We start from the raw sequence: 27,945 nt of genomic DNA, 5'->3' as shown, positions 1-27,945 counted from the left end.
GGGCGCAGAGCGGCGGCGATGGGGACCCGCGCCGGGGGGCTCTACGTGGGGCGGCGGGCGGCGGCCGCGGGGGCCGCGCTGCTGCTGGCGCTGCTGGTCGCCCTGCTGGCGCTCGCCGCTCTCTACGGGCGCTGCCGGCAGGAGGCGGCGCCGCCGCCGCCCTCGCCCCGCGCCCCCGGCCCCGCCGCCGCTCCGCCGCCCGCTCCCGCTGCCGGCTCCGTTCGCCGCCTGCCCCGCCACCTCCTGCCGCTCCACTACGACCTGGAGCTGTGGCCGCGGGTGCGGCCGGGCCAGGCGGGGCCGTTCGCTTTCACCGGGCAGGTGAACATCACGGTGCGCTGCCTGCGCGACACGGACGCGGCGGTGCTGCACAGCGCCGGGCTGCGGAGCCGCGGGGCCGCCGCCGTGCGCGGGCCCCTGTCCGAGCCGGGCGCCGCCGTGGAGGTGGCGGGGCTGCGGCACGACGAGGCGGGCGAGGTGGCCGTGCTGGAGCTCCGCGGCCGGCTCCGCGCCGGGCGGCGCTACGTGCTGCAGCTGGGCTTCCAGGGCCGGCTGGACGAGGACCTCGACGGGCTCTTCCTCACTCGCTACACCGACCGGGGGCACAGCAGGTAGGCGGCGGCGGCCGCGGCGGGCACCCCGAGCCCCGGCGGCAGCGGCGGGGCGGCCGTGCCGGGAGGAGGCGGGAGCGGCGCCGGGCGAGCCCTGCCGAGGGACGGGCACTGAGCGCTCCGCGCCTCCGGGGCTGGCGGCGCCGGCTCCAGAGCGAGCGCGCCGCGCACTCCGGGCTGTGCCCGCTCCGCGCTCCGGAGAGCATCGGCCGAGGCTGCCCCGGCTCTCCGTCGGCAGGTGACTTCACCTGCAGCACCGGCTGGACAACTTTTGGTCTCTCAGCGCCTTTTTTGTGCGCAGCAAGGCGGTCAGACAGTACCTGTGCCCAGTGCCTGGGGGTTGGAGCCCGTCCCAGAATCTTCATCCCGGCCCCAGCGGGGTCCGCGTAGCGCTGACAGCTCTCCACCTCCTCAACCCGTGTCTTTATCAAGAACCCGGGATCCTGGCTGTGTATTTGGGCATGAGTTTAGAGACCCTGACCACATGCAGTTTCAAAAGCAAGGTGGAGTAGGATGGGAGGCTGCTTTGGACAGCTGTGTCTTCCTTGTAGGTGCTAATGCACATGAACTGGTTCAGCTGTCACCCTGCAATCCATGATTTGCACTGTGGGTGCTATCAGGATGCTTTCTTCCTCTTTTGAACTGCAAAATCAGTCCTGGGACAGTGTGAGTTTATTAGGTAGTCAATAATCTAAAACATTTTCACTCTCAAAATAATATTTTTCGTTTTCTTTTCCTTTTTCGTTTCTGGATGTGAAACCTGCTAAAGAGAAGTGAAATTTAAGATTAGAATTTAAGTACTTCCACTGGGAGACAAGTTTCTCAAAATAGACAGTTGAAGAAGAAGCAGATGAATTGCTGTCTTTAAAGTTATCTCTTCTTTAATAATCAAAGATGTCATGATTTGCTGAGTAAACACCACTAAAATAAACTTTATCTCAGCAGCTCATAGGCTCCTTGTTTGAGCAGGTAAAATGCAGTCACAAGATCCATACATTCAAGCCTCTGTAGAGGCTGCTCTGTAGTGGCAATAACATGAAATCACAAAATGAAGTTAATAGTTTTCACTGACGTGCGGGAGGACTGTGGCTCTTCTCAACAAGCTGGCTTTTTATCTGCCAGCTCTTGTGTAAATCTTGATACCATTGTCTGCCACATCTGGAAAATGTAACTTAACAACTTATACAGTTTGTTTTTGTTGTTTTTTTGTTTTTTTTTTTTTTTTCCTTTTTGAAGAAAAAGGTGATGATTTGGTAAGCCTTAGAGAAAAGTGCAGTATAACAATAAGTATTTTAGGAAGCACATTCTGTTTTTGTTAATTGCTGTTTCTTTATTCACTGATTGTTGTTCACAGGATTATTTGTGCAATTTAAGATAAGAAAAATCTAGAATTTTTTATTTGCATAATTTTATAAAAATCCAAATTAGAAAGGAACCAGCACTTAATTACTTAATTCTGTGCCAGTGTGCTCTCTGATGTGGTATTAATTCAATCAAGTCCTATCTAAGTGATGCCTAAAGATTTTTGGGTTTTAAGTATCTTACCAACTGCTCTTCTAATTGGACAATGGTTGTTATGTCCATATGATATGATAAGTTGTTAAAGTTATAAAAATAGTAGAAATCTGATACTGGCAAGCCCACAGTGCCCTGTGGAGGCACCTGGAAGCTTCCAATAAAGAATTACTTTTTTATCTTACCATTTTAATACTCTTGCAAGGGTTTTTTGCAAGGGTCTTTCTCTTATTAAACAACATAAGAAACACTGAATTAGATGCTGATTTTTTTTTTTTTAATTCAGGCTGTATAAAATTCAGAATATGTGGGGAAAAAAAAGGTTGTCATCAGCCTTGCTGGAACAGTAGAAAATAAGAAAAAGAGTTTTTAAATAATTCAAATAACATGTATAATTAAGTTTCCTGTTGTTTAGAGGGTTTATGACAAATTCTCCTTTTCATTTATAGCTCATTGCAAAGCACTAATGAAATTTGAGATTGCAGTCTGGTTAAAAAGATGACAGTGGTATTTAGACAATGGAATGAATCAAAGAAAATCCACCAAATGCAGAGGCAATTTATTGGTTTTTTATTTGTTCCTGCACACATAACTGTTATTATTGAATGATTTTTGCACCTTTTTTTTTGCTTAAAAAAGGTTTTCTCTGAATCAAGGGTATGCAATAGTATCTTCTTATTTTTCCTTCACCAAGATTTAGGCCATCACTTTACCAGCCATTTCCTTAACCTGATAGGTTCCAAAAACACTGAAGGGCTGTTTCTTGGAGGAGATAAATTTTGAGTGATATGTAAGGTCTGTTAAGGTATCAATGACAGAAGAAGTTGGATTCTAATGAATTACATAGATGAGAAATGACATAAAAACTTCCAGTGCTTTTCAGCTGTCAGTACAAAGCCAGTTACTGTTCTGCAAGGAAACTTCCCCCTCCAGCAGGCTGTCCTGTGATTTCTCTAAAGTGACTCGTACCAGTCTTCAGCAGATCCTGGGTCAGTTTCCCGCAGAGACTTTCTGACCTCAGCACCTCACTGAAACCAGCAGCTGTGATAGAAAATGTGACCTCTATGGCCATGCTGTTCTGTGTTTCTCCCGTGTGTTAGAAGCCTTAGTGGATTTTGTGATTTCTGCTGGAGATCTCTCATTTCAGAAGAGTCTGAGCAAGGCAAGCTTTGAGAAGTGAAGTCCCTGAAATATTTGTTCCATGTGAACTTTCTTTTTTATTGGCCATGTTTCTTGGTCAGCTAACCCCACTGTTGTTGCACTGGGTTGGAAAGCTGTTTGGAGTGACAGCTATTTTCAGAAGTCTTAACCTTACCTCTGCAAAAAAAGAATAAACCAAAGCTCCAACTTCACTGAATATCCAAGACAGAAATTTTTTGTTATCAGTTTGACCATTGATGACTGTATGTGTTTTTACTGTTGCTGACAATTCCTACTAACCACCTGATCATGTCTTACACACAAAAGAAAACGCTGAAAAATGGGAGCTCTTGTTATGGATAAAGGATAACCCATGTCTGCAGTGCTTGCAGGAGCAAAGAAAGTGAAAAGAGAAGAAACTCACATTTCTCTAGCTTTAGGTGTGTGAAGGGTTTCCCCTTGAAATGGGAATCAGTATTCTGCATGTAGCATGTAGTCCATACCAGCACCTGGGTAGGCAGAAAGATACAGAAACCAGTTTTGCTCTTCTCTAGCACTGCTGGCTCAAACATCCACAATGCAGGGGATTTGTTGCTCATCGTTCTGCACAGAGCTCTTGCTCTGCCAGGAATGAGCTCACGTGTGCTGCTTCAGGGTTAGAGCATCCCATAGGCTGTGCTATGAAGTGCAGGCTTTATGCATGTCACTGTTCACATCAATATCTTGAAATCTTTTTGGAATTTTGCTCTGCATATGTCCTATGCACGAAACACTTGACCGGATAGGGCTGAACAGGCATTCCAAAATGTAACTAAACACAGTATTTGCACTGATTTTTATTAGTTGCCTCTGCACCAATTACTAGAACGTAGTGCAGATCTGACTCATTACCCACTGTAGGTATGGGTACTGCCCTGATGGTTCCTGGCTTGTTTGGGATGCCTCAGTGCTAAGAAAAAGCATTTCTCACCTTGGTGGGAATAACTGTTGGGAAACACCTCAACTACAACAGAAGAACATTTGCCCTGTAGTAGTGAGGTCACAGAAGCAGGAGATTATGCTGTTCTTGTGTGCCCAGCTGCTGGTACTGCTTGGCTGACAGGTCTGGAGCTTTGAGGACCACTGAATGTGTATTTTTTCTAATTCTTGGTATGGATGCCCTCGTGTGAGCAGCTCAGATGTACAGCTTGTTGAGACCTCTGCCACAAGACATTGGTTTATCTTTTGCTTCTAGCAAGTGTGTGTTGCAGGAGAAGAGTCAGAGATAACTCCAACAGTAAATTTAGGTGTTCATATTTAACAATGAGTAAGTATTAAGTACAAATAGATATTTTAGTGTTTAGTAAATATGGACGGATTAGAAGTCAATGAACTACACTTTTAGTTATGATGGGATATAAAGATTATTGAGAAAGTTTCCTATAAAAAATCTTGAATGTTGCATACAAAAAAATGTCAACAGTTCAGCCATGTCCAGGGCCGGGTAAAGGGTCTTACAACTTCAAGGGTAACCTTGGAGCACCACACTATCTGCAGTTCAGAAGACTGATAGCTGCAGATGATATGGTGTAAAGTGACTGATTTGTAGTCAGCTTTTCTACTCTTAATGCAGTTCCTGCCATTTACCAGTCCAGTCTCCAGTTTTGAATTACTGCTGAATTCTCACTGACAGCCTCACACAGGAGGATTAACCTTGACTGGTCCCACTTGCTGAGCACCTGAGTGGAGCAAAGCTCGCTTGGTTCACACAGGAGGAGTGCATCCCTCACAGCGTGACACAGAGATCTGCCCCACGTGAGGTGTAGCTCCTTGACATAATGGATCCTTTTGAATATTATTGAATATTGAATATTATTCTGGGCTTGCCAGTGCACTGGAACAGCACTGGTGCTGCATTCCCAAGGGTACTTCTCAGTGGCACTTGTCAGAGTTGTGCAAGTGCAGGCATATGCAGTTAGTTAACAATTATCACAATGTTGTGTAAACGTGTAATTAATTAATAAGAGTGCATGCATTAGGGAGAAGAGCAGGTGTAAAGAGATATGGTCTCCTGTATCTCTTTAATCAACTCTGTTTTAGCAAACAAAATAGAAATGCTCAAATATTTAATCTGGAAAAGGCCTGCAAGGAAAAAAAAAAAACAAATGCAATTAAAAAGACTGCTTTTCTCTACAAACATCCAAACTGAACTGGCTGTTTGGTATGGGGATTTAGTCATGACCTTAAATAATAGCTGAATCTTTTCCAAATCTGCATATCTACATGCTTCACTTGCTGCTTTTTCTGATTTGTTGTTTCTATGTATATATATAATTTTGATCAGCTGTAGCGTGCTGAATTAATCTTATTTGCATTTTTAATACAGTATGCTCATTGCCTCCCAAATGGAACCAACGTATGCCAGGAGAGTTTACCCATGTTTTGATGAACCTGCCATGAAGGCCACATTTAATATCAGAATTATCCATGACCCAAGCTATGTGGCTCTTTCCAACATGCCTGCTATTGGTAGGTAAACAACTTGATGTATGCTTTTTTTCTCCCCCTACATTACTTTTAAAAAGGGTGCAATTCATCTGAGAAGTTTATGCCATCTTAAAAAGTGTTCTGTTGTCCATTTGCTAGTGTCTTCAAAGGGCACAGAAAATCTATGCCTATGACCTTACAAGTTTGGGCACTTTTATTGATAATCAATGCCCCCGATGGTAGCCGTTCTGTTGATCAATTTTATCAGTTGTGGTGTGCTCTCCTCTGCCTGCTCAAGGCTGCACAGAGTTTGATTTATGATATTTACTGCTTCGTTAGTGTGTCTGTCATACTGTGTGACATTATTTTAAAGCAAATTCACAGCCCCAGGAACGCAAAGTCCGTATTTGTGACATCAAGAGGGTAATTATGTAATTCTCAGTATGTATTTACAACAAATTAAAATATTTTTTTCCACGCAGAGACATTCTAGCCTCCTGTGTGTGTGCAGAATAGGAACAAGAGGAGTATAAGACTCTGGAGATGCCCCTTCTGTCCCTTGCTGGGATCTCCAGGGGGATGTCTGTGGAGTATAAGATTCCAAACAAATTTTCTAACTTAGTATTCCTAGAGAAATCCATTGGGTCTCCTGCCACCTTCTTAAAAACTCTTTTTTTTTTTTGCAGTTTAATGCCATGATCTTTATTTTTCAACTAAATAATTTTCAGCCATTGTCATGGTTTTGTAAAACCACTACAGCCATAAAAGTTTTATGACATTTGCATGGAAGCGAAGTCCCTTAGGAATTATAATAGGTGGGATTGCTGTGAGAATCATTGGAAGCATTTTCTACCCCAAAGAATCTTGCCTGTGTCCTCCATACTTAAAGGGAAGGTATCTGATTAAGTATTTAATAATTCTTAGGCAGACCTAACCAACATTTTGGTCATAACAGGTTGTATGTTTTAGATAGGTAGCATGGGATAAATTATCCTCAGCTTTCCCACAACTTAAAAGTGATGGGACTTGATATCCTTCCAAGACTTCAGTCATGAAGCCCAAGAGTGAATTTTTGCTGCTTGCATGGAAGGTCACAGCACTGGTACGTGTCAGTAGCAGCAAGTCTGGCTGCTTTCCTTCTCCCAGGAATATACCAGTCAGTGCAGGAATACACCATATTGAAGAAAGGAGTAAAAAATAAACATGCAGAAAACACAAAATTCCTTGTTTATTATGGGAGAACTTTGGTTTTAATAATTCTTTGGCTTTTTTTCTAGATGTATGTGAAGTGAAGGATGAAAATGGAAGCCTGTGGACAGTTACCACATTTAACACTTCACTGAAAATGTCAACTTACTTGACTGCTTTTGTGATTTGTGATTTCGATTACGTCACCAGAACTGAGCGGGGAAATGAGGTAGATATGAGACTGCCTGACACCTTACAGGAATTTACAACACAAGTTGGCCCTCTGCTGCATCATGTAGTTTGAGGACATCACAGACACTAACTGTGCTAAATACCATTCCCAAACTATATGCTTATGTTGCAAAACTGCTAACATTTGTCCTATAGATATTTCTGCAGAAAGTTTTCCTTTGGAACAATTAGATTGTTGTCTTGTCCTGTTCATTTCATATAACTGCACAAGTATGTATGGCCTATGTATGTTAAAATCTAGGAGCAGCTACTCTGCAGAAAGTACTTGTTATAACTCATGTTCTTCTTACTTTCTTAGGTGTCTTAGTTGGAAAGCATACTCATTTCCACTGCTGTGACAAAGCATGATGTTCAGTGCCTTGTTCCTCAAGGTCCTTTGAGGAGGCACACGGTGACATCAGTTGGAGTAACACTGAACTCCAAACATTTTGTATACCAGTACATTAACCTTCTATTCCACAGTATGCACACCTTTTAGCCTCCAAAAGTGACTGGTTTGGCCTTGAAGTTTCTTCATCTATGAGTATTCAGTTTTGTTCTTAGACTAAAATGTCCTAGGCTTGCTGAGAGAAGCTGTAAAAAAAAAATGTACTGCATGGGCAGCAGTTGCTTCACTTCTTTTCCCTCATTCAAAGTTAATGGGGAAAAGATGTATCAAGTTCTTCCAAAATAAATAGTAAGTTCAAGCATAAAGCCATTAAAGATATATTTACTTTATCTTCTTATTAAATGAGAGCACTTCACAGTTAGTTTGCTCTCATCCTGCTGGGAAAAGGTGGAGCAATATAAGTGGAGAGTGCAGAGATTGTCTAAGAAGCACAACGTTGGGTCTTTTTTACAGGGAAGGTTGGATTTGGTACATCAGATCTGCCATCTCCTGTGTTGAACTTGTTGGATACTTACAGCTATGGCTGTGGTGGCTTTTGCTTGGGCCTAGCTCTTGGACTGGGTTCTTGCACTGATGAGTCAGCAGAGCAGAGCATCAAAGGAGCTTTTTTTCAGAGGGAAAAGGCACCACCTGTGTTCTGTGAGATTGAGTCTAGATTTTGGACAGAGTTGCTCAGTTTATGCCACCACATTACTTGTGTGAGCATGTTTATTGTGCCTGTTTTGATGTCTCTGGTAAACTGAAACACTCAAATTTCATACTAGGATCAGGATTTTAAGATGCTAGCTGTGTTAAGGTTTAGCAAAATTAAGTCATTGGGTATTTGAATCTCTTCTGAAGCTTTGGCTGAAAAGAGGGCTTCTCTTGTCTGAATAAGCTTAATTTTTTTTTCCATTGTGAATTGAATCCTGATGTTTTCCAAGCATGCTCTTAGGGTTTGGCTGTGCAGGTCCTTATGAGATCATGCATTGCATTTAGATGCAAGAAATATGAAAGTTTTGAGCTGCTGGGCACCTGGCGAGGGGTCTCTTGTTCAGAGATGGAGATGAAAACCTTTTCTCAGGCTACCCCATCACTTTTGGGCAAGCAGCTGCTCTTTTCAGAATGGGAACAAAGTGGATGGGCACAGGAGAGGAAAGATTTCTTGCTGCTGTGGTCTTCATTACTTGGAGCTACGGATGTCATCTGCTCAGATGTCACCTGCTCTCTCCAGCAAAGGGCAGGCCAGTGGTCTCAGAGAAAGCTCAGGAGGAGAGATGTGTGCATGTTAGGACTGCAAACACTCTCTGGACACCTATTTCTCTCTCTTCAGGTGGGCTAAATGCAAGCTTGCCACCCAGACACACTCACTGGAATACATTGGTTTTAAGATGTGTAATTCTCAATGGTTTTACAGTGTTTTCCACTTAAGAAAATAGAAACTATTATTTCATTTGTTCCTGCTATGTATAGTTGTATTCAAATCGTTGTCCTTTTGAAGTACTGGAACTCCCCTAGATTTTAGCAGGATCAGGGTCTGTGCTGCATTTTGTTAGATCCAGTAAAACTTCAGTTGGATTTTTTTAAATTAAAAGTTCATTGAATGGTCTGGTGTGGACAGACAGCATTTTTTCCAACAATGACTCACAGAGGAGAAGCAAAGAAAATGAAATGTGAGGGTTGTTTAAAAGCATTCTTCCTTGTTTTATTGCAGATACGTATTTGGGCCCGGAAGGAGGCAGTTAAAAATGGGTATGTTGACTATGCTTTAAATATCACAGGCCCAATATTTTCATTTCTGGAAGACATACTTAATGTCAGCTACCCTCTGCCAAAGACAGGTGAGATGACTTATTTTCTGGAATGGATGAGAAATGGCTGCTGATGGTGTAATGTTCACAGAAGCTGTGGGGTTTTTCCTGGGGCTCTCCTTTTACAGCTTACCACATTCATGGAGTAAACCCCCTAAACTTTAAATCACTGAATTCTCCTTTCTGTCTCATGGCTTTTACTAACCTGCAACTCAACACTCTTACCTTTGCATTCCACTCATTTTTAAGACCTATTCTCCTGATAAAAGGGCTGAGTTGGACAACAAAGTGGATAGAAAGGTGTAGTTCAGTCGCATGGTCTGTCTCTGGGATCACAGCACGCAAGGATGTTGCAGTTCCTATGCCCTTCATGCTGCCTCTATGCAGCCTGTGTCCCCACAAAGCATTCCTTACTTTCTTCAGTGTATTCCTGTCTTGCCTTGGGTGTGTGTTCCTGCACATTCCTCCCCAGAAAAAACAAGGAGGATTGCCTGCAGGAAAACATTGTTTCTGCTTCAAATGGACATTGGGTAAGTTGGTTCAGACAAAAAAATCGATGATACCATGTTGTTTCACTCTACAGTTTTGTTTGCTACTCAGCATTAATATTATGGGAAAATGGGTAGAATATTGAGAAGACAGTAAACAGTTCTTATCTAAAATTAATTCTGGACCTGCCAATGATTTTAGAGGATTGCAGGACTGGGGGAGAGGAATTTCCCCCTTTCTTGACAGGATAGTTTGTTGATTTGTCAAATCTTTATTTTGGCACTTGAAAAAAAAATCTTAATATGTGTGAATTTATTATCTCCCAGTATATTTCTAATAACTTGTAGAATTACTCACTACACTTCTTTTGCAAAATGCAATATATGCAGTCTACACTCTTCAAATTTTCTAGTCTTAGTAATCTTACAAGCTAGGCAAGGGCTGTAGATTATTCTGTTTCATACATGTATTGCTGTGTTTAGTAGCAATGTCAATACATTAATTCATTAGCATAAAACTAATACACCACAGAAGTAGAGGAACAGTGTTGTAGACTTCCTGCTAGGCAGAATTTCAGTTTTAGAGAGGGCTGTAATACCATTACAATCCCTACTGTAATGCCTTGCAGTGTCCACTGGATTTCCGAGTGTCTTTCTTTAAAGTTTCACTTAAAAAATGGTAAAATTAGACCAATCAAGAGTGCCTCCATGTAAACGCAAGAGATTTCTATTGCAAACTTAAATGTGAAATTAAGAAAAAAAACACATTTAAACCTAGGGTCTTTAACCCAGGGTTTGTCTACACCTGATTTTAATGCTGTTGTAAGTGAGGTCTCCTGCCCCAAGGCTGGATAAGGGCTGCCCCACCAGAAGTGAAACACCTTTGCTGTAAGATGGAGGCAATAATCCCAGCTGAGACGCAGCCTACCTGTAAAGGGATTCAGCACCATGCTTGCATTAATTGCCTTGCTTTTGGTCTGCAGCTTTCTTGTGGTCAGCTGCTTCTAAATGTTCGGTACACCTTTTCTAAATTTTGATTTTCCCTGCTGAGTTTAAACAGTATATCTTTCCTTGAGACCCTGATGTTTTGTCCGGCTCTCACATTTGAACTGGAAAACTAATGCCTGTGTATTGTGTAAATAAAGAGATGATGTTTCTAAGGCACCTTTCAAACAAGAGTGGAAAAGATACCTTTTCTCACACAGCTGAAGGAGCAAGACTTCTTTGTTGTCAGTTGCTAGGCTGAAAAAAGGTAATTATAACCCTACCCAAACATAAGAGGAACTCACAGAGAAAGATTTCTGACAGCCAGCAGTGAATATATATTCTCTTCTTACCTCCATTTTAATTCAGAACATTTGTAGGTAGATGATACAGTACAGATCTGGGCTTTGTGGAAATTAATTATGTGGCTTCCTGAAAGAATGGCATCATAGGTGAAAAGCATGACAAGAAGAAATTTCAGCCATCATTTGCAAGTTTTGCTGTAATGCCACAAAGAAGCACTACGATGTAGTATCCTTCAATGGGGTGCTGAGCCAGTGTGAGCCTTAAAACTGTGAGCATTTTATTTATGAAAATGTTTAAGATAACTTTTTTCTGTGTGTTTCTGTTTGAATCAATTTAGATCTGGTTGCACTGCCTGATTTTGGGGCAGGTGGTATGGAAAACTGGGGGCTAATGATTTTCCAAGAAGCATCATTGATGAACCTCCCAAGTGATGAATTCACAAGCAGGAAGGCAATGATTGCCTTAGTTGTGTCACATGAACTAGGACACCAGGCATGTGGTAAAAAATTCTGTACATGTATTTGCCTGTGACATTGTTTCCTCATGGTTGCTGATGATGCAGTTACTGATTAATAGAAGCAAAATAATCACTTAACAGTAGAGGGTGTGTGTGAGCACTAGAGGACTGAAAGCCTGTTTGATCATATGTTCTGCTGATAAAGCAATGTTAAAAGTAGGTTCTCTCATCTTTCAGACTGCATGCTCATTGCACAGGACTCAGATATGAAACTGTTAATGGGACACTTGGTTTTTTCCTTGCACAGTACTTAAATGCCACGAGAGAAGATACTCTGGGGATGTAGGGATGACACTACTGTCCACACAATAAACTTAGTACTTTGTCAGGACACTCACACTGAGTTCATCAGTGTCCTTTTGTAGGGACAGTGCACGTACACACTGCAAAGGGTATTTGTTTTTCTCTAAGACACAGCCCATAGTACAATAGAACAAAATTAACTTTGTGAAAATACTTTGCGCTGGATCTTTGCCCAGCTTTCATAGAGATTTCCAAATTCTTTCTTACTTTATTTGGAATGATAATACAGTTGCACTTCCTTATTGACAGTGTTTCATTTCCTGTTATTTGCTTGAGCAACAACTACTTGCATTTAGTCAGTAAAATTAGCAAAAATAGCTTAACTTGGCTAGTGCACATTTATGCCTTTCTGACAATGTCTGTAACTTTGCAGATCTTCAGATGAGTAGAATGTTTTTACTGGAGGCCAATTAAATAAATGTCAGTGGTTAACTACAATCTGTTTTACAATAAACTTGTAGTTCTGGTTTTTAAGAATTAGCAAATAAAATATAAATCCAGAAATGATAGGTTTTTTGTTAAATATTAAATGCCAGATATGAGAACACAGCAGCTGTTTTGGAAGATTTGTACTTGCCATGAGAGGGATTTGCTGGTTTTGGAAATGGTTATTTCCCCAGTTTTGTGTGATATTCCTTTGACAATTTCTCTTTGCTAAGAGCATGGAAATATGATTTTGTAATTGCTTGATTGATGTCCTACTTTTACTCATAGCCTGGTATGATATTTTAGAAATTTTATTTATATTGAGAAGTCTTTAAAATTAAATTTTCTATCAGAATGACATAATGCACTGAGGTGGACCCTTATGGTAGGAAATTGTAGATGAAGCAATTTAAAAATTACTGCCCTGAACTTCTGATTTTTCTAAAATATGCCTTTTTCTACTGAATTTTCACTACTTGAAAGAACATTCAGCATTTTATTCAATTCACACACAGACATTAAATAAAGTTACTTCAGCCTGTTTATCTGTGTTTAACCTGCAAAAGCTGTTTAACCTGCAAAAAAAGTGAAAACAGCACTCCAAGAAGATTTTGATATTTTTTTTTCTTTCAATTTAAGTGGTTTGGAAATCTGGTTACCATGAACTGGTGGAATGACCTGTGGCTTAACGAGGGCCTGGCATCTTACTTTGAGTACCTGGGAGCCACCTTTGTTGAGCCCAAGCTTTCACTGGTAAGTGCCAACGCTCACTAGCCAGGTTCCATCGTGCACAAAGGGAAGGAAGGGGCAGGAGATGGGAGCTAATCAAACAGTGCTATTATAAATGTCACTCCTGGGGGAAAGATCAGTCAGTCCCGATTCTTCCCCTGTAGGTCTCCATCTGAGGGGGCACTGGGATCATATCCAGCCCTCTGTGGCTGGTGCAGAGGACAGGTGGACAGCTGGGATTCTGCGTGGCTGTTTGGCCCTAGATCTGTCATGCAGCAAACCCAGATTTCTCTCCTGGGTCCTGTTGTAGCTGATGGTTTTCCTCCTCACCTGCCAGGCTCTTTCTAATTATCCCAGTCCTCCACTATCTTTACGAGGCACAAATTAGGCTGGGTCATTTTGAGTCTGCTTACCCCACTGGGTCCCTGGATATCTGGTTGTAGATAAGACAAATTCAATAGCTAATCCAACAGCAGGGTAGAATTCCTTCCTGTTCTGCGCAAATGGGAATAAGCATAAATCATCCCATAGCACGTTAGAAGACTCTGTCCATTGTTAAACTGAGAGACAGATGGATAGGGACTGCTAATTGCAGCCATGAGATGCATGAGGTGCACTTGCCCTGCAATCTTAAATGTCTGCACATGGCGCCATCAGCTTCTGAAGGAAGGGAGGGCCTTGAGTCTGGGCAGTTTCTCCAGGGTGCTTTTTATGTGGCTAAATTGAAACACCGTTTGTTGTCACAGACATCTTTTGTGAAAAATCTTTTCTTTAGGATTTTTCCCCCTTCTGGGAAGCTGAGGCCCCAGAAAGAGAATGTAAACAATGGTTATCTGCTGCTGTGGAATGCAACAGGTGCACCTGTGATTGGCCGATGTTGCATGTGTACAATTACGGGCCAATCAAAGACTGAGCTCTCTCACGGACAGAATCAGGGAGAGCTCCTTTGTTGATTCATTCCTTTTCTATTCTTAGCTTAGCAGCTTCTGAACTTTTCTCTCTATTCCTATTAGCATAGTCATAATGTAACATATATCATAAATTAATAAATCCAGCCTTCTGATCATGAAGTCAAGATTCTCGTCTATCTCTTCATTCCTGCAACCTTTGCAAGCCGGGCAACAATTTGTCAATTTCCTTTTTGCATTCACCGAAGCTCTTAATTATATGTTTGATTGGAAACTCATAAAGACATGCCAAACAATTTCTATCAGGAGTAGTTCTAGGTCATGTGATATGCCAACCTTCTCCTTTGAACTTCAACAACAGCTCACTTTATTCTCTCCAATACAGTGTCTTAATACCGGTGAAAAGTGTTAAGGTCTCCGAATTGTAAATTGGAAATAAATACTTGACTTTTTTAAAATTTAGACATTTAATTTAGAAGCTTGCCTTTCTGAAAATCAGCAGTTGTCATTTGTGTCCATAAAGTAAATTTTAATACTGGGCAATAATTCTGTTTGATACATTGCGGGTAGATAATGTGCCTTGGGAGTGCAGAATTAATCACACAGGTGTAAGAACACAGATCTTGCAGTTTTGTGGGTCATAAATGTTCACAGAGCCAGACAATGGCTGAGGTTAGCAGGCACATGTGCGGGTCATCTTGTCCAGCCTCCCTGCACAAGCAGGGCCACAGAAGATCCAACTGCCCAAGGCTGTGCCGAGACAGCTTTTGCTCCAGAGATGGAGGTTCCACAACCTCTCGGGGCAACCTGTGGAAATGCTCAGTCACCTCCACAGTGGGAAAGCTGCTCCTGGTGCTCAGAGAGAACCGGCTGTGTTTCAGTGTGTGCCCACTGCCTCTGGTCCTGTCACTGGGCTGGCTCCGTCCCCGCTCAGCTTCCCCTCAGGCACACACACACATACATACACACAACACTGCAGAGATCCCTCTGAGCCCTCTCTAGCCAGGGGAGCAGTCCCAGCTCTCTTAGCCTGCTCTTACAGGAGAGATGCTTCAGGCCCTTCCCTCAGCTGTTGACCATGGTAGGTGACAATTACTCAGGAGACATTTTCTCAGGAGCCACTTTCCTTCCCTGTTTCTCGCGGGGTGACAGCAGCAATGCCACGCAGCTAAACCCTGGCACCTCCAGTAGCTTAGGTTTTAGGTTATTGCTCAGGGTTGCAGCAGAAGAAACAGGGAAATTAGGAGGAAAATGCTACCGTATTCATAGCAGAAATAAATGAAATACAGGCTTTCAGTTTTCAGTATTTGTTAATTTGTTGTTTAATACGGTTGACTTATTTTTGCCTGAGGATTACACTGTTAATGACTGTCAGGCCCAAGCCCACAGTACTTTGAAGATGTAATATTTTCACTGGTCACTGATGTAGGAAATTTCAGGATCAGGTATATGGTCCCTTGTTCTTCAGTAGAAAGCTAGGGAGTTGGGGATCTTGCTTATAGAGAAATTATTCATAATAGTGCTAATTCCATACTCCTCATTCTCTCCAGAAAATTAATATCTTCTGTTCATCTCACATGACAAGAATTGTCTTCTTCTTGCAGGATAAAATCTTTTATGCTCATGTTGTACAACCTGTCTTAAGGGAAGACAGTGAAATAGCTCGATCACTGTCAGAGAGTGAAGACAAGATCAAAGGATCATTTTCTTTAATGTCTCTTTTTGACAACATCACATACAGCAAGGTAAAAAAAGAGAATTTTTTTCCTATTTCTTGCAGATTCTAAGCTAATGGTATAAGGTAGGTTTGGGAGGAAGTGTTGAACAATACTACTTTGTCATTCAAAACGTGTTTCTGCTGCACACACAAATTTATTGGGTGTTGCAAATCTACTAGGCTATGAAGGAGGAGGTGAAAACATCTTTAATCTCTGTGAAATATGAAGTGTGGGTGTAGACCAACTAGCATCTCTGGAATATTTGAAAAAATATTGCAGCAGTAATTTCAATAATAGTTCATTTTTTCCTTTTTTTTTTTTTTTTTTTTGTACTCTAGGGGGCTTCTATAACCTGGATGCTTTCTGGTTTCCTGACTGAAAAGCTGTTCATCAGAGCACTTACTGTAAGTTTGAAAAAACAACCTTCTTGGTCTTGATTTATAAGTTTGAAAATTCCAGTTGTACGAATTGCTTGCCTTGTTAATGGTTTTCACTGAATCTCCATGGATTCTGATGCTTCTCTTTGTTTCCTCCCAGTCCTATCTGAAAGAATTTTCCTTCTCAAATGCTAATCAAGATGATCTGTGGACCCACATACAGATGGTACTCATTTTATGTCTCTAGTATTCTTTTCCTTCTGTTTGGCCCAGTACAAATTAAAGGCATAAACTGTTTGTAGAAGACTGCATTGGAATGTGGCTGTCTGTAGTGCAGTCTTTCTCCTGCATAAGATTTGCTTTGCCAGTTCCTCAGCTGGCATCTTCCCAAGTGTTTATTTGGCTGTTCTGCTGCACCTGAGATCAGTGGGACTGAGTACAAGGAGCAGAGAGATGAGATAGGAAATCTGGACCAGGCAAAGTTTTGGCTTCCATGGTAATTACATAAGCCTATATGAAATTTCTCTGGAGCATAGGTTTTGCTAGATCAGAGTGTGTGATGCCTTAGGCTTGATGATCAAAGATGCTGGGATGTCACAGATCCAGCAGAGTCTCTACTCAGGGCAGTAGCTCAGCATTTCACCCTTCAATGGTTTTGGCAGAGATCTGACTAAGAAAACATATGCTAATGTTAGGTTCTTTTTTTAAAAATCCACCTTCCTGGTCCTCTGAAGAAGGCTTCTTGTGTTTCAGATTCTGTCTTTAGAGTGGAAGTGCTAGAATTTCAGATGCGCAATTCAGATACATTTTAAGTTAGTGAAGACTGTGCCAATTCACACTGGTTTGGGCTCCAGCTTAATGTCTCTCTCAATTTGTCTTTACTAGTTCAGTTTATTATGACACTTAAAAATATTTGTGTTGCATCAGTTCTATTTGAATGAAATTAACTAGTCAAGTCTGTCATAGCCATAGAGATGTGTAAGTATATTAACACTAAAAAGGAAAAGGTTAGCAGCAGGTTGTAGAATGAAAAATGTCATCTCAGTATTTCATAATTCCTGAAAATGGCTTATGCCTGTATTATGTCTTTATTAGGATGTCAAAAAGATTCCTTGGAATTTGTTACATTGACTTTTTGCATGAGCCAAAGACCAGCAAGCTGCTAAGCATTATTTTCTATACGTTAGGAGCACTCCCAGAGTTTCACTGAAGCAGTATCAGTAAGTACCTGCTCATCATAACCATTTCTAATTTCTCTTTCACTTTCAGGTCGTAGATGCACAGGATGAAGTTCAGTTGCCAGCACCTGTAAAGCAAATAATGGATTCCTGGACATGCCAGAATGGGTTTCCAGTTTTAACGTTAAATCTAACTTCAGGAACAATCAGACAGGAACAATTTTTTAATAAAAACAATAGAAAGAGTACTGATTCTTACAAGTATGTTTAGCTTGTGTTTTTATTGTATGTTTACACCCTGTTTTTTGACAGGAAATGCTTCAGTTACAACAATATGTTTTGATCATCTGATTTTTTAATTTATGTTTTTTTCTTGTGATGAGCAGTCAAGCAAAATCTGTTTGAGATTTTGCTGGAGTTTGCAATAGTTCTGCAGATCTTGCTTGTTTTTCCACAAAAGTTGCTTTCCTCTGGGACAGTGACTTTTCCAAATCAGACGCAGGTGCTGAGCGTGTTGCAGGCAGGATTTTTGCCTGGCATTTTCTCCTTTCCTCATCCCTCAGGTGTGGGGACCTGGATGCACCACACTGAGCTTCCTTCCAGTGCACACATTCCCAGTCTCTTCTGCCTGACAAGGATAGAAGGGCTGCATTTAAATACTTAAATAAATGACCCCTTTCTCAGAAAGTGCTGATGCCCAAACAAGAGTTTTAAGTTCTTGTCAGTGAGCATTGCTAAGTGTCTGGGGCTTTTGAAAACTTACTAGATGTCTGAAAATGATGATACAGGTAGCTGTCTTTCGTCACACACTTTGGAAACTGCTGGCTAGGGTTTGAGCATTTATGAAGAAGCAGTTTTTATGAGTTTGGGGGTGCATGGATATGAGATGAATTGTCATATGATGAAAAAGTGTAAAGAGCAAAATCCAAAGCAGTTTTTCCTTGGAAATTATGGCTGGTAACACAAACGGACAAAAGGAATTTTGACAAGAGCCAAAGGGTTTCCTTTGCTCCCGATCTCCAGGAACTGTAAAGCATTAATCCATTCAATGTTCTTGGTTAGCTCAGATCAGGAATTCTAAGTCACAAGTGTGAAGTCCTGTACAGTTAGCAAGCACAAATTACTGTGCAAATGTAAGAAAGCCCAGGACCCATATTACAGAATTTTCCAGGCATTTGAAGCTTTCATCTCTTTTACCAGAAGGGAGTTTTACATTTCCTCAGAAAAGAAATGACACTTGTTGGAAAGATAGTTGTATTGCTTTCCTGGAGCCTTTTTTTGGTAGATGTGCTTCTGAAAAGTAGATTTAAGGTCTCCAGAAATAGGATGAAGTGTAAAAAGTGAGGAGAATAAAATTGCTGCCTGGAGAAGGAAAGACAGAACAGAAAAACAATGGTATTGAAATACCTAGCACTGAACAATATTCTTGATATGAGTGCCTTTTAAAAGCCATGCTAAAGCTGCCTTTTGGAGAAGATAAATGCTGATCCAGCAGAAGTGCCATTATCTGATGAGGTTGCATGCATCAGAGAGGACAGAAGGTAGATGGATATTCTTGTAGGATGGAACTAATCTGCACTGTAGTTTAGCATCAGCTAAGAGGGATTTTTAAATATAAGAATTTTAATAATATCCTTTTATTTGTCAAGTAACACCTGGATTATTCCTATTTCTTGGATGAGAAATGGATCATCACAACCCTTAACCTGGCTAGATAAAAGCAGCAGTAAGTAATGTATTTGTTTGCACATTCTAAAACCAAACTGATGAGAACACTTGAAAGTCTTTTTTGAAAAAGTATATATTTGAATTAAATAGGACATAAAACTTTAATACAGAAATGTCTCTGTTTATCCATAGCAATGATTTTGTGCCAAAAAAAAGCAGTAGATTTTCCATTAGGTCAATATAATGTTCTTTTCTCTGTTATATCAAACTTCAGTGCAAGCTTGAGTTTTTAATAAGATGGTACAACTTATTTTAGGAGTAGAAATTTCTACAGAAATTATGATTTTATATTATTTTACACAAATCCAAACTTTTAGGTCCTCATGCTTCTGTAATATTCTTCCCCCAACAGTTCTCATTGGTGTTAATGACAGGTTTTGAATATAGACAGGATCTCAGCTGTGAAATATCAGAAAATTATCAGCTCGAGTAGTAGATAGAAGACTGAAAAAATTAACACTGGCTGTGGGAAGTGACCCAAATATTATTGCACATTAATACCTGTAACAACAGGAAAATTAATGTTTTCAACAGCATTTAATTTGTTTATGCAAATTAAATTTAAAATTATCAACATAATAGGATTTTTAAAGTCTTAAATTCTTACAATAGAAAGTGATTTTATGGGTGTCATGGAATAAAAAATTCAGTTCTTTCTGAACTAAGTGCTTTCCAATAGCTTTTTTCTTTTTTTGAGAAGGAAGAAGTATAATCATTAGAATGGGGTAATCATCTTGCTTTGGCAAGTCAGGCATGCATCAGGTTTTAGATGAGTCAAAATAAGATGCAGAGACTAATGCAGTGGGATGCTTGAGAGCAAATCTTCAACATGCTATGTGCATTGCGGCTCTCCACCCTCTGCTGGCAGGAGTTAAAAGTTACTTCCTCTTTTTTTTAGGCAGTAAGATAGCTTGAGTGACCATTAATTCGACTGTATACAGACAGGCAAATGCACGTATATTCCTCTGAACACAGGATGAATCTTGCAGTACTTGCTCTGTCTGAACACTGGAGTGCTCAGAGTAGGGCTCTGGCGGGTGTAGACTACTCACGAGTATGGACTTACTGTCCTCACAGCGTGTGGGTTCTGTGAAAACAGAATACTCTTTGATGAGGCAGCTTAGAGCCCTAGGGCTGCACTGGCTCCTTCAAAGCACAGCAGGCTCTCAGGAGCAGTCAACCAGGCAAGAACACATGAGTAGTGAGATGGAATGCAGGAGGAATTTGTTAGTGAGTGATGTAGCTCAAAAGGACTATGGAACTATCTTCTTTAAAATAAGCATTTTTGATTACTTGTCTCTTGGTTAAACTTAATAGGTTTGGGGGGTTTTTTCCCCCTTGATCTGCATTTATCTGAATAAATGGAGATGGGTGGTCAGTTCTTCTGTGAGGTGCTGAGCACTGTGCTTTGGAGCTGGAGCAGCAGGTGTGCTGTGGATCTGTGCCCCGCAACAGGCTGGGAGGATATTGCTCCTCATCCTGAGAGTTTGCTGTTGAGTAAACTTCCTCAACTCTCACAGCTGCCTTTCAGCTAAAGGGCTGGAGCCAAGTGGGTCTTCAGCCTCCTCCTTAGAATCCCAAGGTGCTCAGTACCTGAGGAATCATTGGCTTGTTGAGGTCATCCTGCTGGGCAGAGCCGAGATCTCAAGTGCACTGAGCTTTTGGGGGGTTCTCTTTGAGCCCAGCCTCAAACTTGTCTCATACCTCAGAGGAGCAGGAAGTCCATTGTTTGTAAATTCAAAAGAAGCAGTGCATAGAAAACAAAATGATACATTCTAATGTCACTTTACAGAAATGTTTCCCGAAATGCAAGTATCAGAGTCAGACTATGACTGGATCTTGCTAAATGTAAATTTAAGTGGATACTACAGAGTGAACTATGACCAATTAAACTTGAAGAGATTAGCACGCTTGCTTGAAAATGATCCAAAGGTAAGATCATGTTTGTTTTCTCAAGCTTATGAGCAGACTCTGTCTGTATATTTTTTCATGCAGATTTTACCTGGAATCACATTGATGAAAATCTGGAATAATGAGAAACCCACCATTGCACCACTAGTCACTGGCTTTTTGTAGTGGAAAAAGACAGGCCTGAACAGTTTCAGATAACTTTACATGACATTTTGTCTTCAAATTTGTGTTACTAGCCTATGGTTCTTCTGCTCTCTTTAAATCTCTCTCAAGGAGCTTTCAGTATGAATGTGGGATTTCAGCCTTAGTAAGTACAAAGTAATTATGAAAAAGGAGAATTGTGAGAAAGTTTATTTCCATGTTTTGTCAAACCATTTCTGCCTGCAGAATTAAAAAAAAAAAAAAAACCAACCTGCCTTTTTTTTGTGGATTGGTTGGGGTTTTGTGGATTTGTTTGTTTGGATTTTTTGGTTTTAGATTTTTGTGGATAATTTTCCTAGAAGTTCCAATCAATTCTATTTGAGCTCTTTCAGTCCTCTGTAGACAGTGACTTAGAATAGATTGCATCCCACCTTTGACTTACCATAGCCTGAGCTGAAGGTGAAAGTGGTCCAGAACAAATGTGACATTATTTGGGGTTGCATGGTCTCAGTGTTGCCTAATCCTACAGTGAGGCAGAGGTTGCAATAGTAGTGTCAGCTCATTTGTTTTGCTAACAAAAGTGAGAAAATTTAACCTTTTGACCTAATAGTAATCGGTACAATCTTTCTCTAGAGAGTCTGGACACAAGGCTGATCAGAGCATATGAAACCTTCCTTCAGCACAGTGGCTCCATTTCTTCTAGGCTTCTTTCTTTCAGGGCAGACATACATCATCAAGATGTTGGGTGTGTGCTGGCTTGGGCCATTTTTTGGCACCATACAGGGTTGCAAAAATGTAACTCTGGGCCAGACAGGAGGGGCAGGAATAGTCTATGAAGTATAGGTTTGGTCACATTCAAACAAGACAGGTTCACAAGTAGCATGGGCTATTAAAGACAACAAAGGAGTTATTTTGGATTGACCGTGACAAGTGCAGGATAGCACTAACAGTAGGACTGCAATCACAAGCCTAATTTCTTGAGTGAAAACATTCAGCAATGGCCAAGGATGCGTCTTACCATAAGGCATCCCTTCTGGGAAGGGTGAGGAGGACAGACACATCTTTCTGTGCCTAAAATTTTTGTGCCAAATTCTCACAATCCCCAGTCATGTACAAAATCAGGGTGCATTCTCTGCCTTATTAACCACAACTGTGTGAAGTGCCTTGGGTGGTACCACGGTCAAACTGTCTGTTCCTTGTGGTAATGCTTCCTGGTGGGAAGTGTTCTTGGTGACAGTTGTGCAAAACTGTCTGTTCCTCGTGGTCATGCTACTTTTAACGTTTCTTGGTATCGAGAGGTGGAACGAGAACACGCAGCTTCCACCCAGCCCCGCATTCCTGCCCAGGACACCTGACTTGTGTCTGCTTTCAGCATCTCTGCCCTGCTTAATGCTCCCAGCTGTCACAGGGAATGCTTGCCCAAGCAGTGAACTGCAGGGGCGTGGAACAGGGAGGGGACGAGGAGGATAGCAGTCCTGCCACGAGAGCATGAGATGCACGCGTGTAAGCAGAGAAACAGCCACGGCTGTGCTTGGGTCATTTATTTCACAGCAGTGATAGACACGCTGCTCTGCACCACTGTATTTAAACCTCAAAAGGGAAAAATGTACCAAAATTGTGTAGCTAGGATATTTTGAAGAAATGTGGCATTTCCATGTTTTAATTTCAATTACAGCATGCAAGTAAGAGGAGTCTTTAAATTCTCTGCTTAACGGCCCGTAGTTATATGTTTATATACAACGTAATATATATTATGTAGCTCTGTGTACAGCACATATCTCTTAAAGCACATAAATAATTTCAGTTTAAAATTCAAGATCCATTTCTCAATGTTTTGTAGGCTGTTTTGATATAAAAAACCTGTTAGGGATGTTCTGAAACATTGTAAAGCTTTTTGTAAACTCTTCATGACATGTTGAAATCAACTAACACAACACCAATGCTTTCCACAGGCTATTCCCGCTGTCAGCAGGTTCCAGCTGATAGATGATGTTTTTGCATTGAGAGAGTAAGTATGTTTCCAATATGTTACAGAAATTGATTAAAAAATATGACTGCACTCAAGATTTCTAGTTCTGCTTCCTTCATCCCTATCCATGTGTGCCTCCTAAGTATAACTGCTTTGACAAAATGGTTGGGAGTTACTTAATCCCTTCTTTTGTCAGTGCTGAGTGATTTACTTCAAAATTTCTTTTGTTCCAGCTCCAAGGAAATGATTTTACGTAGTTGCACTGCTATGATTCTTTGGGAATTAACCTATATTTAACAGAAAAAGTACTCCAAATGAAGATTCTGAATCTTCCTTCATTTATTCCATACTGTCTCAACTGTTCTGTACTGCGTCACTCAAAACCTTTTTAATTTCTCTTTCTGAGTCATGACTGGGTTGTTCAGGTCTGTGGTGCTAAGGAGGTCAGCAATGTTGTAGGGAGCTGAGAAGCATCAAGTGTGTCTGTGCCTCACATGAGCCAGAGGTGTGCCAAAAGCATCCGACACCGATGATGAAGGTGTCCCTGCGATGAGGGACCTCAGGGATGAGGTGGCCAAAGCACCAGCCCTGCTTCAGGGCCTGTGGAAGTTCCTCTGACAGGATGAAGTAAAAATTCCCATTTCTCCTCCCATAAGAATGTCCTTTTCCAGAAGATATCTCAAAACTAGGAACTAACAAGAAATGTAACTGTGAAATACAGAACTGTGCTACTATACAAGTACACCAAAAATACTTTTTTCCTGGGGGGGGGGGCTTGAATTGGATTTTTTTTGTGAAAAAATGAATTCCATGCGTAATTCCAGAAATAGTGTGCCTGTGAATTAAATGGTTTGACTTTTACAGTATTCCACAAAAGAACATGTAATGAAAATAAGTTATTTCACAATAAAAATAATGTTGTATTATAAGTAAGACAGTACTTAATTCTGATCCAGTGGGACAGACTGCCCTGCTGTCAATGTGTTTGTACCACATCCTGCAGACACAGAGTGCGCATGCTGCCATGCTTACTGCCAAGATTGGCCTGTTCCTTTGACAGCAGCACAGTGTTCCTTCATAGATGGTTTGCGAGTTCAGCTCCTAAAATCACCATCCATTTATATTTCTTTTACTTTTTCCAGTGCCTTTTCTAGGTTACTTTTCCCACAGTATTCTGATGTTTTATTGTCTGCTCCATAAATAAACATATACATGTGGTAGGTGGTTAATGTGAATAAGCGTGCTAAAATGTGTGGGTGTTTTTATTTTGTTTTGGGTTTTTTTTACATAGATTTGGATATGTTCCAATTGAAACAGCACTTGAGCTAACGAAATACCTTGCCAGAGAGGATGAACTCTTCATATGGAATGTGGTATTGTTAAACCTTATACCTGAGAATTTGGAAAGTACACTGAAGAACCATGCAGTATATCCACTTTTAAAGGTATGACCATTTTGTTAGTTACCAAAGATATTAGACCATACAAATACATTAGTCTAAAATGAATGCTTTTTAAATTCTCAAGGATGTAGTGGTGGCTATGATTCAGAGAGCTTGTAATTGCTGTTCCATGACTTTATCAACATTTGGGGTTTTATTAAAAAGGGGGAGGTACTTAATTATACATATTAGTGATATTAGTCATAATTATACATATAAGTCTCATTAAGTCTTATCTGATCCTTAATGAAAAGCAGCAATGCATTCACATTCCTGACATTAAGCTTCATCCTTGATTGTTTGAAACAGTGAATTTGGAAAACAACTGTCTGTCAGTAGCAAGTGAAAGGACTAACACTGCTATGTATAAAAGGCATATAGTGTATTTGTGCTCTGTGCTTTGTACTGCTTTCCATTCACCTTCATGGAGTGAAAGAAGGAATAGTGTTTAGATACTAATTGGACTTACTCTCTCCCACATTTGACTTACCTGAGATACTACTGTCACATTTATTTCCTTGACTACTGTTTCAAGAATCCACTTATGTTTAAAGTACAGCCCCACAGTATTAGTTAAATTCTAAAAAGTAAAGGTATGTTAAAATGAGTGAGAAGAACAAAGTATTTTCTATTGAGAAGGGCTTTTTCCTGTTTCTCTGAGAATTTGTTGTCTTTCATTATAAGTTCAAAGGTCCTAGTGATGTGAAACGGTAGTGTGTCAGTTTGAAGTACAGGTATATTGTATTTTAGACCCAGTTAATATTTAATTTAATGCTCTGTGTTTTCAAGACATTAATAGCCATAAACTTTTAGGATAAACTGAGTAAATAAGGAAAATAAACACTTGTGTCTAAATGAAAGTAATTTTTCTTTCCCTTCTTTTAAAAGAAATACCTTTTAAAGAGAATGTTGCCAATATACCATTATTATGCAGGTTTTATTCGTCAAAATGCTGATGCTTTGGAAGATGACTATTTTGCTCAGTAAGTTCCTCTTTTCTTAAGAGTTTTTTCTGGTGTGATTGGATCTGATACATTGCAGTTTGCTCAAGTAAATTTAAATACAAGATACAGGAATAATTCTCTAACTAATGTGAACGTAACTGAATTGTTATTTTACTGCTCTGTAAGTGTGACACCTTTGACAGGAACATAAAGGGTGATAGTTTAAGGATCATTAATTTTAAGGATCATTTAATTTTAGCGGTAGTTCTCGTTTGTCAGAGAACAGGCTCAGCAGGCTGCTGCTAGTTGAAGAAAAACTGACAGCAATGAACTTAAGATCTGATTCTTGGGTCAATTACTAACTCTTCAAAATATTTTATTTTGCAAGGCCACTGCAGCCACAGGCTTAAACATCAGAGTGATTTGGATCACTTCCAAGGGGGATATAAACCACACAAAAAACTTACAAAAATTGAATACATTGGTTGCCTCACTATATATCCACTAATATTAACTCTGGGGACCATTATTGTTTGTTTAGTTATTTTATTAAAACTCAATTGTTCCTAGTAGAAGTTCTTGTGGGTTAATGGCATTGTGTTCTGAAACTGTGGTGGTCAGGCACAGGGCAAGTATGCCAAATGTGGTATGCATATCTTTTATTCTTACTGTTTTAACTTCCCTTCAAGAGTGTATTTGGAAAAACTCTTGGCAACAGCGTGCTGGCTGGGCCTCCAAGACTGTTTGGACCTGTCGTCTGAACTGTATGCTAAGTGGAGGGACAATCCTGAGTACAAGTAAGAATGGTGATCTGCTCTTAGAGATGTGCCTGTCTAAGGGAGGTGGAAAGTTAAAAGGCTGTTACAAGGGGGAGGCAGAATGAGAAATGCCTCTGTACACTGCTCTCATTTATTGACACAACGGCAGAATTTAAGACAATTATGTCTACCCAAAGTCTCCCTCCTCCCCAAATCCCAGCTTTATGACGATTTCATAATTGCTGCTTTTTACATAGACTTAACAGGCTGGAGGATGCAGATTTTGCCACGAAGACCAAAAGCTGGTTAGCCATGTAACAGGTGAACCTCCTAGGATTGCTAATATCCCATGTGGCCCAGTCCCTTTACAGCAGTACAGCCTTGGAGTTGTCACATACACCAACTCAGCTTTTAAGCTTCTCTTAACAATCCTGAGTGAAGTGATGTTTGCATGATACAGCAAACATCTGCCCTGGAGAGCCATCAAAGTGCCTTGCATGTTCTGTGCTCATATGAAGAGGTCTTGGGAATAGCTGTCAGTCCCCATGCTGGTGCTGGAGCCCAGGGGTTAGGGGTCTGGTCTGTGAGGATGGACTCTCAGGAAGAGACTTTCTGTATTCAACCATTGCATCATTAAAAAGAATTTACAATGTATTGAAATTCTTATTCTCTTTTCCTCCCTCTTTCTTTTGATGTTTTTCTATGCAATAGTCAAATAGTGTTGGCACTGGTGAGTGAGTATTTAAAGTTTCTTTTTAATTGTCGTAGTTGTGATAAACATTTCAGTTTTATTTGATATATGTTGATACATGTAGTTGGCTAAGTAAACTGAACTTGTACCATTATACTTGAGTTTTCTAAAATAGTTTCATAGTGACCATCCTTATAAAAGCCAAACTGAGTTTTGCAGTTAGACTGAAAAGTTTAAATAGCCTCCATAAATTTTGTTCCATTCTAAAGAGAATATTATTGCAATTCCACACTAAAAGCAACAATGCTATGCTGAATTGTCAGTCTATTTTCAAAACAGTCATCTTTCCCTACTAATAACATTTGAGGTGATGGAATACTACATACCTTGTTTGACCTGAATAGCTGAAAAGTCTGCGAAATACATTAGCTGATTGGGTTTGGAATTTGATTAAGAAGACTAATTGTGCTGTCCTTCTTGACACTGAGAAAAGTTCAAATGGATTTTACTGGGCTTTATGTGTGGAAAAAATGAAACTCTGAATTTGGTTAAGTTAAACATCATCATTAAAAAAATGATCGTGTTTTAAGGAGAAAACCCCATAGAAGACAGGACACTTCTTAGGTTTCAAGTGACAGATCACTTTTCTCTTGCAGTTAATGAGACTTCACATATGCTGAGTAGGAGAGGAAACAGGCACAATACACTTTTGACCCATATTTCACAGACAAATCCCTTTAGATGCTCTTATGTTCTCCATGCTGAGAGCAAATTCACAGCAGCTGTTTTGCCACAGGTGGAACCCAGAAGGATTCTGACACATGTGGAATGAAGTAATGCATCTCTGCTTCAGATTGGGTGATCAACTTTCAGCTGAACATTTCCAAATTGTTCTGAGCAGAGCATAACTGGACTTAATACAGTGCATTTTTATCTGTTTCATGGAAATAGCTAGAGCTGTAAATCCCAGCCAGTTTCTCAGTTTTACTCTTTTTTTCATTATAGGAGTGTAGTGAAGCTTGCTAAATTAATGTATTCTCTTAGATGCTGTTAGTGGCTTGTCTTTTGAAAGAAGGA

The 27,945-nt window shown here is 40.6% G+C and overlaps 1 protein-coding gene across 6 annotated transcripts in view; it reads left to right on the top strand.

Annotated features, from left to right (window-relative positions):
• Positions 1 to 3: 3 nt before the first annotated feature.
• LVRN (laeverin) overlaps positions 4 to 27,945 on the top strand; it is a 40,775-nt gene continuing 12,833 nt past the window's right edge. For 3 of the 6 annotated variants that reach the window (XR_012578232.1, XM_005488446.3, XM_074533236.1), the window contains exons 1-16: positions 4 to 611; positions 5,632 to 5,774; positions 7,010 to 7,149; positions 9,254 to 9,380; positions 11,466 to 11,620; positions 13,014 to 13,127; positions 15,616 to 15,756; positions 16,068 to 16,133; positions 16,267 to 16,332; positions 17,376 to 17,545; positions 18,934 to 19,010; positions 20,805 to 20,944; positions 23,017 to 23,072; positions 24,325 to 24,478; positions 25,364 to 25,458; positions 26,109 to 26,216. Coding sequence is in view for 5 of the 6 variants with exons in the window: in XM_005488446.3 (XP_005488503.1) it covers positions 19 to 611; positions 5,632 to 5,774; positions 7,010 to 7,149; positions 9,254 to 9,380; positions 11,466 to 11,620; positions 13,014 to 13,127; positions 15,616 to 15,756; positions 16,068 to 16,133; positions 16,267 to 16,332; positions 17,376 to 17,545; positions 18,934 to 19,010; positions 20,805 to 20,944; positions 23,017 to 23,072; positions 24,325 to 24,478; positions 25,364 to 25,458; positions 26,109 to 26,216 (2,345 nt within the window). In the remaining variant the exon portion in view is untranslated. Of the gene's footprint in view, positions 612 to 5,631; positions 5,775 to 7,009; positions 7,150 to 9,253; positions 9,381 to 11,465; positions 11,621 to 13,013; positions 13,128 to 15,615; positions 15,757 to 16,067; positions 16,134 to 16,266; positions 16,333 to 17,375; positions 17,546 to 18,933; positions 19,011 to 20,804; positions 20,945 to 23,016; positions 23,073 to 24,324; positions 24,479 to 25,363; positions 25,459 to 26,108; positions 26,868 to 27,945 lie in introns of those variants that run through there. The other 3 variants (XM_074533239.1, XM_074533238.1, XM_074533235.1) reach the window with 3 other exon arrangements.

The sequence above is a fragment of the Zonotrichia albicollis genome, chromosome Z (genome assembly GCF_047830755.1).
Source record: "Zonotrichia albicollis isolate bZonAlb1 chromosome Z, bZonAlb1.hap1, whole genome shotgun sequence".
NCBI classification, from domain to species: domain Eukaryota; kingdom Metazoa; phylum Chordata; class Aves; order Passeriformes; family Passerellidae; genus Zonotrichia; species Zonotrichia albicollis.
This window is presented reverse-complemented; position numbering and strand designations above follow the sequence as displayed.